At 41.4% G+C, this 16,939-nt stretch overlaps 1 protein-coding gene across 3 annotated transcripts in view; it reads right to left on the bottom strand.

The window, feature by feature from the left end:
- Positions 1–11,953: 11,953 nt before the first annotated feature.
- GNG4 (G protein subunit gamma 4) overlaps positions 11,954–16,939 on the bottom strand; it is a 103,991-nt gene continuing 99,005 nt past the window's right edge. For all 3 annotated transcript variants that reach the window (XM_037007316.2, XM_037007315.2, XM_073241267.1), the window contains one exon: positions 11,954–15,448. In XM_037007316.2, coding sequence (XP_036863211.1) covers positions 15,320–15,448 — 129 coding nt within the window. In that variant the 3' untranslated portion in view covers positions 11,954–15,319. The remainder of the gene's footprint in view (positions 15,449–16,939) is intronic.

The following is a 16,939-nucleotide window of genomic DNA, read 5'->3' as shown; positions in this document are numbered from 1 at the left end:
AGAAGTAGAGAACTGTACAAAAAAAAAATACCACGTGGAATAAATATATAGAAAAGCAAGTCTAAACATATGAATCAAACTGCTAAAAAGAAAATGTGAATAACGAGAAAATATTAAAAATATTGACACATATTATACTCAAAGGCTCAATAATCTGAATAACCAAAGAATCCTCATCAGGAACCACAGGCAGAAGACAGGGAAGCAACATCTTTTTAAGGGCTGAACAAAAAAAAAAAATAATAATAAAGCCATCCAGAATTGTATATACAGCAAAAGAGAGCATCAGAAACAGCGAATATTTTGATGAGTATGAAGACTATGTTTTCTCTTAATTTCTTGAAGAAATGCATGACTGTTTAAAGCAAAAAAATATACTGTATTAGATTTATCCCACAAATTTTGACGTTATATTTTCATTTACTTCAAAATACTCTAAATTTTTTCATGAGACTTATTCTTTAATACATGTTTAGAAATATATTATTTAATCAGTGAATATTAGAATTTTCTGGCTATATTTTTTCTTGATATTTAGTTAATTTCCTTGTGTTCTGTAATTGTACTTTGATATCCATTCTTTTTTTTGGTCAAGGTATATTTTATGGCCCAGAATGTCATGTGTCTTGATGACTGTTCCATATAAGCTTGAGAAGAATGTGTATTCTGCTGTTGTTAGATAAAGTAATGTATAAATGTCAATTAAATAGTTAGATCCTATAGACTTATAGACTTTCTTCCTGTTAGAACTATTAACTACTCATAGAGGGGTGTTGAAGTCTACAATTCATATAGCTACTCTGGCTCACTTGTTATATAGCTACTCTGGCTCACTTGTTTTTTTTTATTGAGGTATTTTGATATACACTCTTCAGAATGTTTCACATGAAAAGCAATGTGGCTGCTACATTCACCCATTATTATCAAGTCTCCACCCATACCCCATTGCAGACACTGTCCACCAGTGTAGTAACATGCCACATATTCACTATTTGCCTTCTCTGTGCTACACTGTTTCCCCCGTGACACCATGTGTACTAAACATAATACCCCTCAATCTCTTTCTCTCTCCCTTCCCACCCACGCTCCCACAACCCTCCCCTTTGGTAACCGCTAGTCCCTTTTTGTAGTCTCTGAATCTGCTGCTGTTTGTTCCTTCAGTTTTGCTTTGTTGTTATACTCCACAAATGAGGGAAATCATTTGGCACTTCTCTTTCTTTGTCTGCCCGGCTTATTTCACTGAGCATAATACCCTCTAGCTACATCCATGTTGTTGCAAATGGTAGGATTTGTTTCTTATGGCTGAATAGTATTCCACTGTGTATATGTACCACCTCTTCTTTATCCACTCATCTACTGATGGACACTTAGGTTGCTTCCATTTCTTGGCTATTGTAAATAGTGCTGAGACAAACATAGGGATGCATATGCATTTTTGAATCTGAGAACTTTTATTATTTGGGTAAATTCCTAGGAGTGGGAATCCCGGGTCAAATGGTATTTCTATTTTTAGTCTTTGAGGAACCTCCATATTGCTCTCCACAATGGTTGAACCGGCTTACATTCGCACCATCTCCGCCCATTTTTTAATTGGGTTATTTGTTTTTGGGTGTTGAGGCATGCAGGTTCTTTATATATTTTGGATGTTAACTCCTTGTTGGGTATGTTATTTACAAATATATTCTCTCATACTGTAGGATGCCTTTCTGATGGTGTCCTTTGGCATACAAGAAGCTTTTTAGTTTGATGTAGTCCCATGTGTTCATTTTTGCTTTTGTTTCCCTTGTTCAAGGAGATGCGTTCAGGAAGAAGTTGCTCATATTTATATTCAGGGGATTTTTGCCTATGTTGTCCTCTAAAAGTTTTATGGTTTATAAGTTACATTCAGGTATTTGATCCATTTTGAATTTACTTTTGTGTATGGAGTTAGAATTTACTTTTGTGTATGGTTCCTCTAAGAGTTTTATGGTTTATAAGTTACATTCAGGTATTTGATTCTTTTTGAATTTACTTTTGTGTATGGACTTAGGCAGTAATCCAGTTTCATTCCCTTGCATGTAGCTGTCCAGTTTTGCCAACACCAGCTGTTAAAGAGGCTGTCATTTCCATATTGTATATCTATTGCTTCTTTATTGTTTATTAATTGACCATATATGGTTGGGTTTATATCTGTGCTGTCTACCCTGCTCCATTGGTCTAATGTTCTGTTCTTGTGCCAGTACCAAATTGTCTTGATTACTGTGGCTTTGTAGAAGAGCTTGAAGTTTGGGAGCATAACCCCTCAAGCTTTATTCTTTCCTCTTAGGATTGCTTTGGCTATTCGGGGTCTTTTGTGGTTCCATATGAATTTTAGAATGATTTGCTTCAGATCATTAAAGGATGCTGTTGGTATTTTGATAGGAATTGCAATGAATCTGTAGATTGCTTTAGGCAGGATGGACATTGTGACAATATTAATTCTTCCTATCCATGAGCATGGGATGTGTTTCCATTGATTGGTATCTTCTTTAATTTCTCTCATGAATGTCTTGTAGTTTTCAAAGTATAGGTTTTTCACTTCCTTGGTTAAGTTTATTCCTGCAATTTTATTCTTTTTGATGCAAATGTGAATGGAATTGTTTTTCTGATTTCTCCCTCTGCTAGTTAATTGTTAGTGTATAGGACTGCAACAGATTTATATGTATTAATTTGTATCCTGCAAATTTGCTGAATTCAGATATTAGATATTGTAGTTTTGGAGTGGATTCTTTAGGGTTTTTTATGTACAATATCATGTCATCTACAAACAGTGACAGTTTGACTTCTCCCTTACCAATCTGGATGCCCTTTATTCTTTCGTGTTGTCTGATTGCCGTGTTAGGACCTCCAGAACTGTATTGAACACAGGTGGAGAGAGTGGGCATCCTTGTCTTGTTCCCGATCTTAAAGGAAAGGCTTTCAGCTTCTCACTGTTCAGTATGATGTTGGCTGTGGGTTTGTCATATATGGCCTTTATTATGTTGAGGTACTTGCCCTATCTACCCATTTTGTTGATAGTTTTTATCATGAATGGATGTTGAATTTTGTCAGATGCTTTTTCAGAATTTATGGAGATGATCATGTGGTTTTTGTCCTTCCTTTTGTTGATGTGGTGGGTGATGTAGATGGATTTTCTGATATTGTACCATGCTTGCATCCCTGGAATAAATCCTACTTGATCATGGTGGATGATCTTTTTGATATATTTTTGAATTCTGTTTGCTAATATTTTGTTGATTACTTTTGCATCTATGTTCATCAGGGATATTGGTCTGTAAATGTTTTTTTGTGTGTGTGGTGCCTTTGCCTGGTTTTGGTATTAGAGTGATGTTGGCCACATAGAATGAGTTTGGAAGTATTCCCTCTTCTTCTACTCTTCAGAAAACTTTAAGGAGGATGGGTTTAACTTCTTCGTTACCAGTCTGGATGCCTTTTATTTCTTTGTGTTGTCTGATTGCCAGCTGATGGCTAGGACCTCCAATACTATGGTATCTTCTTTAATTTCTCTTAAGAGTGTTTTGTAGTTTTCAGAGTATAGGTCTTTCACTTCCTTGGTTAGGTTTATTCCTAGGTATTTTATTCTTTTTGATGCAATTGTGAATGGAATTGTTTTCCCCATTTCTCTCTCTGCTAATTCATTGTTAGTGTATAGGAATGCCACAGATTTCTGTGTATTAATTTTGTATCCTGCAACATTGCTGAATTCAGATATTAGATCTAGTAGTTTTGGATTTAGATCTAGGGTTTTTATGTACAATATCATGTCATCTGCAAACAGGGAGAGTTTAACTTCTTCGTTACCAATCTGGATGCCTTTTATTTCTTCATGTTGTCTGATTGCTGTGGCTAGGACCTCCAGTACTATGTTGAATAGAAGTGGGGAAAGTGGGCATCCTTGTCTTGTTCCTGAACTTAAAGGAACAGCTTTCAGCTTCTTGCTGTTAAGTATGCTGTTGGCTGTGGGTTTGTCATATATGGCCTTTATTATGTTGAGGTACTTGCCCTCTTTACTCATTTTTTTGAGAGTTTTTGTTATGAATAGATGTTGAATTTTGTTGAATGCTTTTTCAGCATCTATGGAGATGATCACGTGGTTTTTGTCCTTCTTTTTGTTGATGTGGTGGATGATGTTGATGGGTTTTTGAATGTTGTACCATCCTTGCATCCCTGGAATAAATCCTACTTCATCATGATGGATGACCTTTCTGATGTATTTTTGAATTTGGTTTGCTAATATTTTGTTGAGTATTTTTGCATCTATGCTCGTCAGGGATATTGATATGTAATTTTTTTTTTTTGTGGTATCTTTGCCTGGTTTTGGTATTAGTGATGCTGGCCTCAAAGAATGAGTTTGGAGGTATTCCCTCTTCTGGTACTATTTGGAAAACTTTGAGGAGGATGGGTATTAGGTCTTCACTAAATGTTTGACAAAATTCAGTGGTGAAGCCATCTGGTCCAGGCATTTTGTTCTTAGGTAGTTTTGTGATTACCAATTCAATTTCATTGCTGGTCATTGGTCTGTTCTGATTTTCTGTTTCTTCCTGGGTCAACCTTGGAAGGTTGTATTTTTCTAGAAAGTTGTCCATTTTTTCCAGGTTATCCAGTTTGTTAGCATATAAATTTTCATAGTATTCTCTCATAATTCTTTGTATTTTTATGGTGTCTGTAGTGATGTTTCCTTTCTCATTTCTGATTCTGTTTATGTGTATAGACTCCCTTTTTTTCTTGAGAAGTCTGGCTAGGGGTTTATCTATTTTGTTTATTTTCTTGAAGAACCAGCTCCTGCTTTCATTGATTCTTTCTATTGTTTCATTCTTGATTTTATTTATTTCTGCTCTAAACTTTATTATGTCCCTCCTTCTACTGACTTTGGGCCTCATTTGTTCTTCTTTTTCTAGTTTCATTAATTGTGAGTTTAGACTGTTCATTGGGATTGTTTTTCTTTCCCTTAGGTAGGCCTGTATCGCAATATATTTCCCTCTTTGCCCAGTCTTTGCTGTTTTCCACAGATTTTGCAGTGTTGAATTATTGTTGTCATTTTTCTCCATACATTGTTTGATCTCTGTTTTTATTTGGTTATTGATCCACTGATTATTTAGGAGCATGTTATTAAGCCTCCTTGTGTTTCCGGTCTTTTTTATTTTCTTTTTGTAATTTATTTCTAGTTTAATATCTTTGTGATCTGAGAAGCTGGTTGGTACAATTTCAATCTTGTTTCACATATGTAGGTGATCCTCTGCTGGGCGCATAGATATTTATAATAGTTATACCCTCTTGTTGGACTGAGCCTTTTAAAATTATGTAATATCCTTCTTTGTCTCTTGTTACTTTCTTTGTTTTGAAGTTTATTTTGTCTAATACAAGTACTGCAACTTTTTTTTCCCTATTAGTTCCATGAAATATCTTTTTCCATCCCTTTACTTTCAGTGTGTGTATTTCTTTGGGTTTGAAGTGAGTTTCTTGTAGGCAGCACATAGATGGGTCTTGTTTTTTTTATCCATTTAATGACTCTGTGTCTTTCGATTGGTGTATTCAGTCCATTTACATTTAGGTTGATTATTGATAGGTATGTACGTATTGCCATTGCAGGCTTTAGATTCGTGGTTACCAAAGGTTCAAGGGTAGCTTCCCTTACTACCTAACAGTCTAACTAACTCACTTCATGCGCTATTACAAACACAACCTAAAGGTTCTTTTTTTTTCTCCTTTTTCTTCCTCCTCCATTCTTTGTATGTGAATCATATTCTGTACTCTATCCTTTGGGTGACATCTCTTTAGCCTAAGGGATACTTCCATCTATAGCAGACCCTCCAAAATGCACTGTAGAGGTGCTTTGTGGGAGGTAAATTCTCTCAACTTTTGCTTATCTGAAAATTGTTTAATCCCTCCTGCAAATTTAAATGATAACCTTGCCAAGTAGAGTATTCTTTGTTCAAGGCCTTTCTGCTTCATTGCATTAAATATATCATGCCTCTCCCTTCTGGCCTGTAAGGTTTCTGTTGAGAAGTCTTATGATAGCCTGGTGGGTTTTCCTTTGTATGGGATCTTTTTTCTCTCTCTAGCTGCTTTTAAAAGTTTGTCTTTATCCTTGATCTTTGCCATTTTATTTATTATATGTCTTGATGTTGTCTTCCTTGATTCCTTGTGTTGGGAGATGTGTGCACCTCCATGGCTTGAGAGACTATCTCCTTCCCCCAGATTAGGGAAGTTTTCAGCAATTACCTCCTCAAAAACACTTTCTATCCCTTTTTCTCTTTTCTTTTTCTTCTGGTACCCCTATAATGTGAATATTGTTCCTTTTGGATTCATCACACAGTTCCCTCAATATTATTTCATTCTTAGAGATTCTTTTTTCTCTTTGTGCCTCAGCTTCTTTGTATTCCTCTTCTCTAATTTCTATTCCACTTACCATCTCTTCTACTACATCTAATCTGCTTTTAAATCCCTCCATTGTATGTTTCATTTCAGATATGGAATTTCTTAATGACTGAATCTCTGACTTAAATTCATTCCTGAGTTATTTTTATTTTGAACTCTCTTTCAGGAAGATTGGTGAGTTCAGTTTCATTTGGCTCTTTTTCTGTGGGTTGTGAGATTTTGGTCTGAGCCATGTTCCTTTGACATTTCATATTTCTGTGTGGTGCCCTTTAGTGCCCAGAAGCTCCAGTCTCTGGAGCTTCTCTGCCCCTAGTGTGGTTGGGGGTCATAGCAGAGCAGAGCTGGTGCCTGGGAGGAGGAAAGATCTGTTTCCTGATTCCCATCTGTGGTGCCTGTCTCCAGAGTCAGAGCCAGTGGGCCGAGCACACAAGTGTAAGCCTCTGTGCTTTGCGTCTCTAGTTGTTGTAGGCAGGGCCTGCCTCTGGCTGCCTGATACCAGCACAGTGACTGCTGGGTTGCGAACCAGTGCTGGAAGGCTAGGATGGAGGCCCAGCAGGCTGCATATCACAGTGGAGGCCTTGGAGCTGAGTAGGTAGCCAGTGGGATGATGGAGCACTGGAAGTTCCTCAAAGTTCCCAACCTGCTGGGCAGAGCACACCCAGACAACTTTGTCCAGCTCTCTCCTCCCCCATGAAGCAAGTTCTGTGCAAACCCAACCCTTCAGCAACCCTCTTGCTGCTAGGAAGCCTCTCAGACCACCTGCCTTTCCTCTGACACAGAGCAGCCAGATGTGTATCCCGTCCTCCACAAACTGCTGGAATCTCAGTCTCTCAAGCACTCTGCCTATAGCTGGGTTCTTTTCTCTCCTTTTTCTTCTTCCTCCATTCTTTACATATTAGGTATCATATGCTGTACTTTTTGCCTAGCCTTTGACTCACTTTGGAGGTAGTTGATTTAATTTTGTATTTGCTCACTAATTAACTGTTCAACTTTCTTTCCTGTGGTTTTATTACCTCTGCTGACAGCGATTAAACCTTAGGAACACTCTCATCTATAGCAGTCCCTCAAAAATACACTGTAGAGATGGTTTGTGAGAGGTAAATTCTCTCTGCTTTTGCTTATCTGGAAATTGTTTAATCCCTCCTTCAAAGATAATCTTGCCAGATAAAGTATTCTTGGTTTGAGACCCTTCATTGCATTAAATACATCATGCCATTCCCTTCTGGCATGTAAAGTTTCTGCTGAAAAGTCTTATGACAGCCTGATGGGCTTTCCTTTGTATGTGATCTTATTTTTCTCTCTGGCTGATTTTAATCATCTGTCTTTATCCTTGGCTTTTGCCATTTTAATTATTATATGTCTTGGTGTTGTCTTTCTTGTGTTCCTTGTGTTGGGGAAGTTTTCAGCAATTACCTCCTCAAAGACACTTTCTTTCAATATTATTTCATTCCTAGAGATCCTTTTTTCTCTGTGGGCCTCAGGTTCTTTGTATTCCTCTTCTCTAATTTCTATTCCATTTACCATCTCTTCTACTACATCTAATCTGCTTTTAAATCCCTCCATTGTATGTTTCATTTCTGATACTGTGTTCCATAATGATTGGATCTCCATCTGGAATTCTTCCCTGAGTTCTTGAATATTTTTCTGTAGCTCCATGAGCATGTTTATGATTTTTATTTTGTAATCTCTTTCAGAAAGATTGGTGAGTTCAGTTTCACCTGACTCTTTTTCTGGTGTTTGTGGGATTTTGGTCTGATCAGGTCCATTTGATGTTTCATATTTGCATGTGGCACCCTCTAGTGCTCAAAAGGTATACTCTCTGGAGCTGGTCTGCCCCTGAAGCAATGTCGGGGGTCACAGGGGAGCAGTGCTTGTACCTGGGGAGGGGAGGAAGAGCTGTTTCCTGCTTCCCAGCTGCTGTGCCTGCTTTCACTGCCAGAACCAGTGGCCCGAGCACACAGGTATAAGCCTCTTTGCTTTGTGTTTGTATCTCCTGTAAGCAGGGCTTCCCTCTGGCTGTCCTGTTACCAGGGAAGGGGCTTCTGGTTTCTGAGCTGGTGCCAGCCTGGAGGAAGGCACAACAGGCTGGGTATCACAGTGGGGTGCCTTGGAACTGCATAGCCAGCCAGGTGTATGGAGTGCTTGAAGTTCCTGTAAGTTTCCAACCTGCCAGAAAGAGTGTGCCCAGACAATTTTGTCCACCTGTACTTTCTCCTGAGCAGTAAGCTCTTTGCAATCCTTGCCCCTTTGGCAGCCCTCTAGCTGTTAGGCAGTTTTTCAGACTGCCCGCCTTTCTTTTGTCCACAACTGATTAGAATCTCAGTCTCTCCAGGTATTCCACCTGTCTTAGCTTTCGAACACCACTAATCTCTAGAGCACCATGAAAGTAGGTTCATGGGGGAAGGGCTTGGGTCCCGCCAGATCATGGCTTTGGTTACATTACGCTGTTCAGTGAAGTCTGTTCTTTTCTCCAGGTATATGCAGTCTGGCACAGTCTTTTTTCCTGTTGCTTTTTCAGGATTAGTTGTATTAATTATATTTTCATATTATATTTGGTTTTGGGGGGAGGCCTCTGTCTCACTTCTGAAACCACCATCTTTAATCCTGAATTGTCAAAAATATTCTATTTTTATAATACATTATGAACATCTGACTGACTCTGACTACTAATGAATTAATCACTTATGTGTATTTAAATATAAATATTTTACTGGTAAATCTTAAACTTAATGTTTTCTTAAATAAGTCCTTCACTTCTTCTCAATAGGTTTGGGGTGTCTTATTTTCTATTAGTCTTCAAGATTAATGGAATATATATACCTTCATCTAACTTTATCAGCATTTACATTGTCAGAAGAAAGTTAAGAAAGCATAGTTGATTATTACCAAATCCCTACAGATTTTGCATCAGCATACTTTATATTGGAGAACTCTTCAACCAACATACTTAGAAGTTCATCTTTTCAAACAGTCTTCAGGAAATGGAACTACATATATTAAAAAATGTAAAAGCTACAGGCAAATATGAATTTTACCAAATGATTTGGAAAGGCAAGTCAGAGAATTAACACGTGTACACACACCTGGCCAGAGTAATAACAGGTGGCTCCAAACTTCAATACCTCCTGCTCCAAACAATGGGCCTGAAGAGTGAACTTAACACACTGATGTTATCTTAGCACTTCCAGGGCCAATGTTTCCTTCCTCTTCAAGCTGTTCTTTCATTGCTTACCCAGAAGCAGTCCTCCCCCAGCCTTAATTACTACAATTACTCAACTGTTCACTGCACAGTATGATATTTGCACAATGCAGGTGCTGTGTGGTTTTTAAGCATAACCATTCTCTGAAGTCAGGAATGTGTTGCATGGTTTCCTAGTAGCTTTTTTTTTTGTAAGGCGGGGTGGAGGAGAGAATTCTTTTGTCTCTTACCCTCCTGGGTTTGACTGCAGGCAATACTATGGTGGCACTGAGTCAGGAGGACCCATTGGGATTCAAATCCAGTCACAGTACTTGTCCCACCTTGGGCAAATTACTTAATTTGAACTCAGTTTCCTCATATATATATATATATGAGAAATACACATCCACTGAATGAGGATAATAAATCTAACACCATGATGGTTGTGAGGACTAAAAAGTGAACTCATTTGCTGGGTGCCTGGCACATGTAAACACTCAACAGATAAAGGTTTCCCCACCTCCTTCCTTTGGTGATTATTTCACATGGTCTTCTGGGGGCTCATTCACAGAGTCAAGCAGCTCATGGAGAACCCGTTAGGTGAAGCTGTCAGTGTCAGAAAAGGACTGGTATGATCTTTTCTCATTTATTTGGATGATACATACTGAGTGTTTGTCATGTGCCAGATGGTATGTTAGGTGCTGGGGTATGATGGTGAGTAAAACCCCTGTCCTCTTGGAGTTTACAGCTTAGTGGGGACAGATGGGACATTGAATGGCCATGTATAAACCCTCAAAATTGCAACAATGACAAGTGCTGTAAGTGCAGTAAAAACCTATGAAGAGAATGGCTGGGTCAGAGAAACCAGGGAAGGCTTGAGTCTTCAGTGATGCTCAAGTTGAGATCTAAAAGATAAGCAGACCTGGCAAAGGCAGGAATGTGGAGTGTGCCAGGCAGACCAAGTGCAAGTGCAAAGAGCCTGTGGCAGAAGGGAACAGGGCTAGTGAAGGAAGCTTGGACAGAGCTTTGGAGGGGTTTTGAGGGGGAGTGAGGTATGAAAGTGACCCTGGGAGGAAGTGGGGGTTACAGAAGGCAGGGCCTTGGAGCCACTCTATGTCATCTGGGAATCTTTGAAGGTAAGTGCTTACAGTAACCAGAGCACGTAGTTAATTCCCATACATTGGCTTGAAAATTTTACAAGTTAATACATTACTTATAGCTAAAACAGAATCAAGTGTTTGGGTTTTATTTGAGACTAGATGGGATGGCAGGTTCCAACGGGACACTGGCTCATCCACACTCCTCTCCAGAAGCACTGAACCCGGGCGGACACCTAGCTTGGCTGCACATCCTGGGGAAGCTGCATGGTGTGCCTCCCAGAAGCCTGAGCTGGAACCAGGGCAGGTGGGCAGCCTCGGTCTGGTCTGCCATACAACCACCTGGTATCTGGTATCTTCTCACCACACGGAAGGGCTGAAAGAAATAGAAGAGTAGATAAATTGTTATTGATTATCACAACCCATATTCTTCTCAGGTCAAAACGTTAGTTATCACTATTATTCTTTTCATCTGCAATTGGAAGAATCACAAGAACATTTTGTTCCTTCTGACCTTTGGTGTCCTTCCCTCCTGTGGCTCCCTCAGAGGGAGGCTGCTGACAATTCACAGACTCATTGTTGAGTTCTGTGGGGGATGAAGCTCGGAATCAAAGGTAAGATCTTTTGACTCGTGTAGCAGGAGTCCCAGTGTGAAGCTCCTCTGTGATTACCCTGGGATTCAACATGTCAGAGCTTCACAGAGTGGCAGAGGGCACATAGGAGCCAAGATAAAAGGAGACAGCCATGTGAGACCCTCAGAAACAATCAGAGGTTTGGAAGGGGGCCCAAGAACCCCAGTGGGTGGGAGCAGAGTGGAAAAAACATGTTTGCCTCTGTGTGTCTATGGGCTGGGCAGCCTGAGAGACTAGGGTTATGTTCACAAGATGCATCATTGCACAGCCAGCTGGTGCCTTTGGGAGCAACATCCCCTGCAGGTGGTCTGATAATAGGGTTTGGGGACAGATTGTCACCTCCTTTCATTCCTGAAGGTCAGAAGGGTGCCATCGGCCTCGTTACAAGGCTGAATCAAGCAGGAAATCCCAGTGGGACTCCTCATTTTCCCCAAATACACCAATTCCACAGCATGGCGTTTATATATCTTATTCACAGGGAACCATTGCATTGTGGTGAAAGCCTATTCTCTGTTCAGATAGCTGTGGATTGGAAGTAGTTCTTATTTCAAAGTGTTGTCAAACACTCTTAAATGCTCCACTAATGATGTTATACCTAAAGAAGAGTAAAAAGTTGAGCAAAGTGCCAAAAAAAACCACACACACCAGGATTCTTGATTGCTAGCCACAAAAAAACGACTTTTATTGAAGTGTAACATACACACAGAAAATGGCACAGAACCAAAGTGTACAGCCCCAGGAATTTTGACAAAGTGGACACATCCAGGGAACCAGCAATCAGATCAAGAAACAGAATCCCAGAAGCTCCCCTTGTTCCCTTCTGGTAGCCAGCCTGTCAACAGTAACAAACACCCTTCTTGTAGCAGCCCAGTAGCTTCCCAGGGCCTCACACTTGATGTAAATGGGATCCCACGGCACCTGCTTGCCTTATTCTGAGACTCACACTATGCTGCGGGGTGTGGCTGCAGGATCATTCTTGCTGTATAGGATTTCACTGTGTGAGTATACCGTAGTATCTTCATCCATGCAACAAGGGCTTTTGGGTGCTTTCCAGTGTGCAGTTATTATGAATAGTGCTTCTATGGACAATCTAGTACATTTCTTTTGGTATATAGATATATATATACACACACATTCTTTTTGGGTACACACCTAGGAATGGGGTTTTTAGGTTATCTGATGCACAGTCAACCCAGGCTATTTCATGGAAGAATAGGAATTGATTGGATGGAGCTTAGAGGCCCGAGGACTTAACAGAAGGCAAGGAGGGAGACCTAGGATGATGGTGGAGGTGACAGCTCCACGGGACTGGAGGAATGAAGCAGGGACAGTCTCCTCTGGACTCTGCCATCCCTGGGTATTGGACAAGCCATCCTGCAGGCTGCCAGTCCTAGACTCCTTCCCTGCTGGGCCATTGCTACCCCTGGGCCACTGCAGGTCCCGTGGGATGAATCTCTCAGGCCTTCATTTCTGTGGCACTTACTCTGAAGCTCAGGAGCCCAAGGAGAGAGTTCAGGTAATTCACCCCAGGTCACTGGCCACTCCCTGGTCTGCCCAGAGCTGGAAAGGGGGCTGTACCCGAGAGACAGGGAAGGCCTCCCCACTTTTACATACCCCTTAATCTATATGGAAAGGGTGATTCCCCCCACAGAAAAGGGGGTGTCAGATGCTGGACAGCCAAACTCTAACAACAAAATGACAACAGTCCACTATAGGCACTCCATTTCACTCACCTCCCAATAGCTGCCAGGAGCAGAGGGGGCTCATTCACACATTCATGTATCTCAGAGCCCATACACATGAACTTGTTTTAAGAAGACGGCATTGAGCTCAGGGATGCTTTGGAAGGGGCAAACCACACAAAATGTGATAGGTTTGGAAGGAAAAGATGTAGTAAAAAGGATAGGAAACTTCATGGAGGAATGCAAGGAAGAGATGAGGAAAAGGAAAAAGAGAGGGAAAAGCCAGGGAGGCAGGAAATGGAGGGATAGTAAAGGTGGGAATACCCGGGAGGAGGTTGGGAGGAAGAGAAGCACGCTTTCTTCTTGACTTGATGGAGCCAGCTTCACGCTGAGCCACTTTCTCAGCTTCTCTGATGTGCGCCTATGGATTGTGTTTTGCTTCATCGGGTTAATGATGTTGACATGGAGCCAAAATAGGGAAGGATTTGAAGCCTTAATAGCAAATACAGCATAAAATTCTGCTATTGTTTGAGCACACAGCTTCCTAACAACACTTGTGTTACCAGTGAGGTTTAATGAAACTAAGAATGGTTTTCGATAAAGAAAAAAGTGTCCTAAAACCACTTACAAGGAAAGCAAGTTATTAACTGATCTGACATGGTATCTGGCTCTTTGCAGGCAATTTTACATTATTCTTGCAACTGAACCATCTTATCTTTGAAGTCATGCATTCTTCCCCATGTTACATCTTGGCAGTTGGCACATTTATTTATTTTGAATGATCATCAGAACTTTCCTCCATGGAGCACCTCTCCATGTCCTCCTAGACAGGAGAGATGGGCAGCATAATTCCCATTACCCTCAACTTGCGGGTTAGCACTTGAGGCACCGTGGCTTGCTTGTCCCGCATCACAGAGCCAGCTGGGGTGAGCTGGGGAGGGAGGTGGTTTCCTAACAAGTGGAAGAGAACAGACAGACGTCCTCTCTGTATTCTCTCCTTTCATCAGGGGTGGCATGAGTTTGTTTTCACTGGGGCCTGCAAGTTTGTCTCAGAAAACCAAAGAGCTATCTAGCCTTCCACCTGGCATCCGTGTACGGTTTTCCTTAAGCTGCCAGAAGATGCCTCCTCCTGGCAGGGGCGGGAAGAGAAGCATGCCACCTTCGGACCACAGCCACTGTACTCAGGTTGTGTGGGTCAGGTTGTCTGTGGGCCTACCTCCCTGCAAACAGGGCGACCTGGAAGGGGCATTGCTCATGGGCTCAGGGGCCTCTCGGCCAGGCATCCAGCACTCAAGTATTCATTTTCTTTTCCTATCCAATACTCTGGGGAAATGACATAATCTTTCTGAGCCAGTTTCTGTCTCTTTCTAACAGACATGTTCTCGTGGCACCTGTTGATGGTTGGAAGGTTAAGGAAGTGAGCTCACATTAATGCTCTCATCAGTGGGTAGCACAGAGGGAGCTGCTGCTCCTGTGACTTGCTCCTCCGGAGCAGGGGCCACTCTGGCAAAACCCCACAGGGTCCAGTGCAGTGCCCAGAACAGGCCCTTGTTAAGAACCCAGCCCATGTTGGGTCTGCTGCAGGAGAGCCGGAATCCGGAGGCAGCAGAAAGAGGTGGCATGAGTGGAAGGGAGATGATGCCTCGGCCAGCCCTGCTGGAGCACATAGACAGATGGCTGTCACAGTGCACATTTATGGTTAAGCTTGCTAAAATATCCACCCAACAGCTACATTTGTAGAAGGACCACCTCCAATATGGTCAGTGACAATCTGGGAAACAGGATCCTGGGCCCTTGTTAGGGTCTAGGCCATATGGCCCCAGGTAGACATACATTAAGAAAAAGTCTGATGTTGTGGGTTATTTCCTTTTTGATAGAATAATGGGGAAACAGGGAATAGAGAACTTTCAGAACTGTTTTCTCTAGGGAGATGAAAACTTTACCCATATATTTCAATGGTTAAAATGCACTAATTTGTTACCGAATCCTTGTGAATGGGGTGTTGTTGGAGTTTTTCTTTGTAGTCAGTTACCCACTGAAATGTATTAACCTAATGTATTTAAATTTGGGAATTGACATTTAATTCCAACCCATACTTATTTTTACTTGGCAATTTGTTATTTAGTCACAAAAATGTCTATTTCTCTGCCAGTTATGAAAATGAAAAGAAGTAAACTCAAATGTAATGAAGGAAATTAGTGACAGGACGAGGCCAGCTCCAGCAATCCAGGTCAGGTAGGGGTGGAGGGAGGGAGAGCCCAAAGCTAAGAGCATGCACGGTCTCTATCAGGGAGTTGACGGACAGACAAGGAGACATATTCCTAACAAACGGAGTCAGAGGATGGTACAAAAGAACTTCTTCTCTCGGAAGGGGTTTTCCGACGCAGGCACTGGTATGATGAGAGGGTCTTCCCGCACATGGGCTTCACAGTATGCCAGGAGGTCCGCCGCTGCCTGGGAGACCTGAGGGGGACACAGCAAAAGGGCGGGATTAAAGGCCAGTGCACAGCAGCCTATGTGGACATGTTCAGAGGTGTCCATGTGGACAAGCTGGAGGACAGGCTGTATTGTGTGCACAGCCAATGACAAACCATTCCCAGCCTGGAGAGAAAGTTTGTGTGAACCCAGAGGAGATGGGGTTTGAAACACATCTCCAAGGAAAGTGATGTTGCCCTGGGATGGTTGACTGACATCTAGAGAGGAATGGAAAGCCAGCAGTAAGGGCGACATCCTTGTTCTACTCAGCTGAGTGATGACTTCAGGCACCAGGCCAGCAGCCTCTCCATTACTCTGCTAAACCACTTCTACACGAACAAGGCATAGTGCTGGCCCTGGCCAAGCCAGAGTGACAGTATTTATTATATTATGAACTGATTTTTTGCAATCCACAATCATGATCAACAAAAGGCGACACCTGATGCTTCTCAAAAGAACACATATTAAGCACATTATACACAACACAGATATAAGCTACGTATTAAATAGGAATGGCCATTCCCTGCGGAGAGAGCTGCTCCTAACCAGCTTCTCTTTCCCTTCCATTTTCCTTCCAGGTTTATCTGAGGTCTGCTGACATGTGATGATTATAGATCAAATTATCCCCCTACCTCGAGTGCAAGGATTCCAGAGGAGGAGCTGGGTGGGAGAGGGTGGAGGCCCAGAAGAGTTTGCTAGGAGGAAGATGAAGTTACCAGCACATTTCATTGTCTGTCATTGGCATATGCATAGCCTATGCACTAAATCATTCTTCCAATTAGGTTTTTCTGCCTGCAAATGCTTATTACAGGCTGCATGCTAGGGTAAGCATACAGCAGTCAAAGGAAATCATTTCACCATGTTCAACATCTAAATCTTCTCCAAGATGACAAAAGCATTTTACAAATGGATGAAAAAATGTTTTATGGCCTCCATTGCACGCAGCTTCCCACATTCCCTCTGGGTTTTTTAAATTGGCCCATCTTCCAAAATTTTCCAGAGATCCTTCTGATTTCCAGCCTAGACCCACCTGATTAGGGATAGTTGGAATCCTATGGATAATTCCAGGAAAGATACAATAAAATTTTCCCTCAAATAAAGCAACTAGAATTTGAGCAGACGAGTTGGCCTAAATCCCAAAAAAATCTAAGTTTGTTGGGAATGGAGAATGGACAAAGGGGTATCAGTGAGAATCAGGCTTCTGATTCCATCCGTGTCCCTAAGCTGGCTGTGTGACCTTGGGCAAGTGACTCAACTTCTCTGAGCTTCAGTTTCCTCATTTGTAAAATTCAGGAAAATTAGAAATCTCTAAAGTCTCTTTTACTCTAAACAGTCTATAATTCTATAGAATTATACAGTAATAGCACTTTGGCCAGTATTTTGGTCCAAATAAATGTATGTTGGATGGAACAGGAAGGTTTGAAGTTTTCAGTGGTTTACAGGACACCCATACAGGAATCTTCTAGGTGAGGCAGAGGC

Source organism: Manis javanica, chromosome 7 (assembly GCF_040802235.1).
Source record: "Manis javanica isolate MJ-LG chromosome 7, MJ_LKY, whole genome shotgun sequence".
In the NCBI taxonomy this organism is placed as follows: Eukaryota; Metazoa; Chordata; class Mammalia; order Pholidota; family Manidae; genus Manis; species Manis javanica.
Note: the sequence above shows the minus strand (reverse complement) of the source record. Positions and strands in the feature narration are given on the sequence as shown.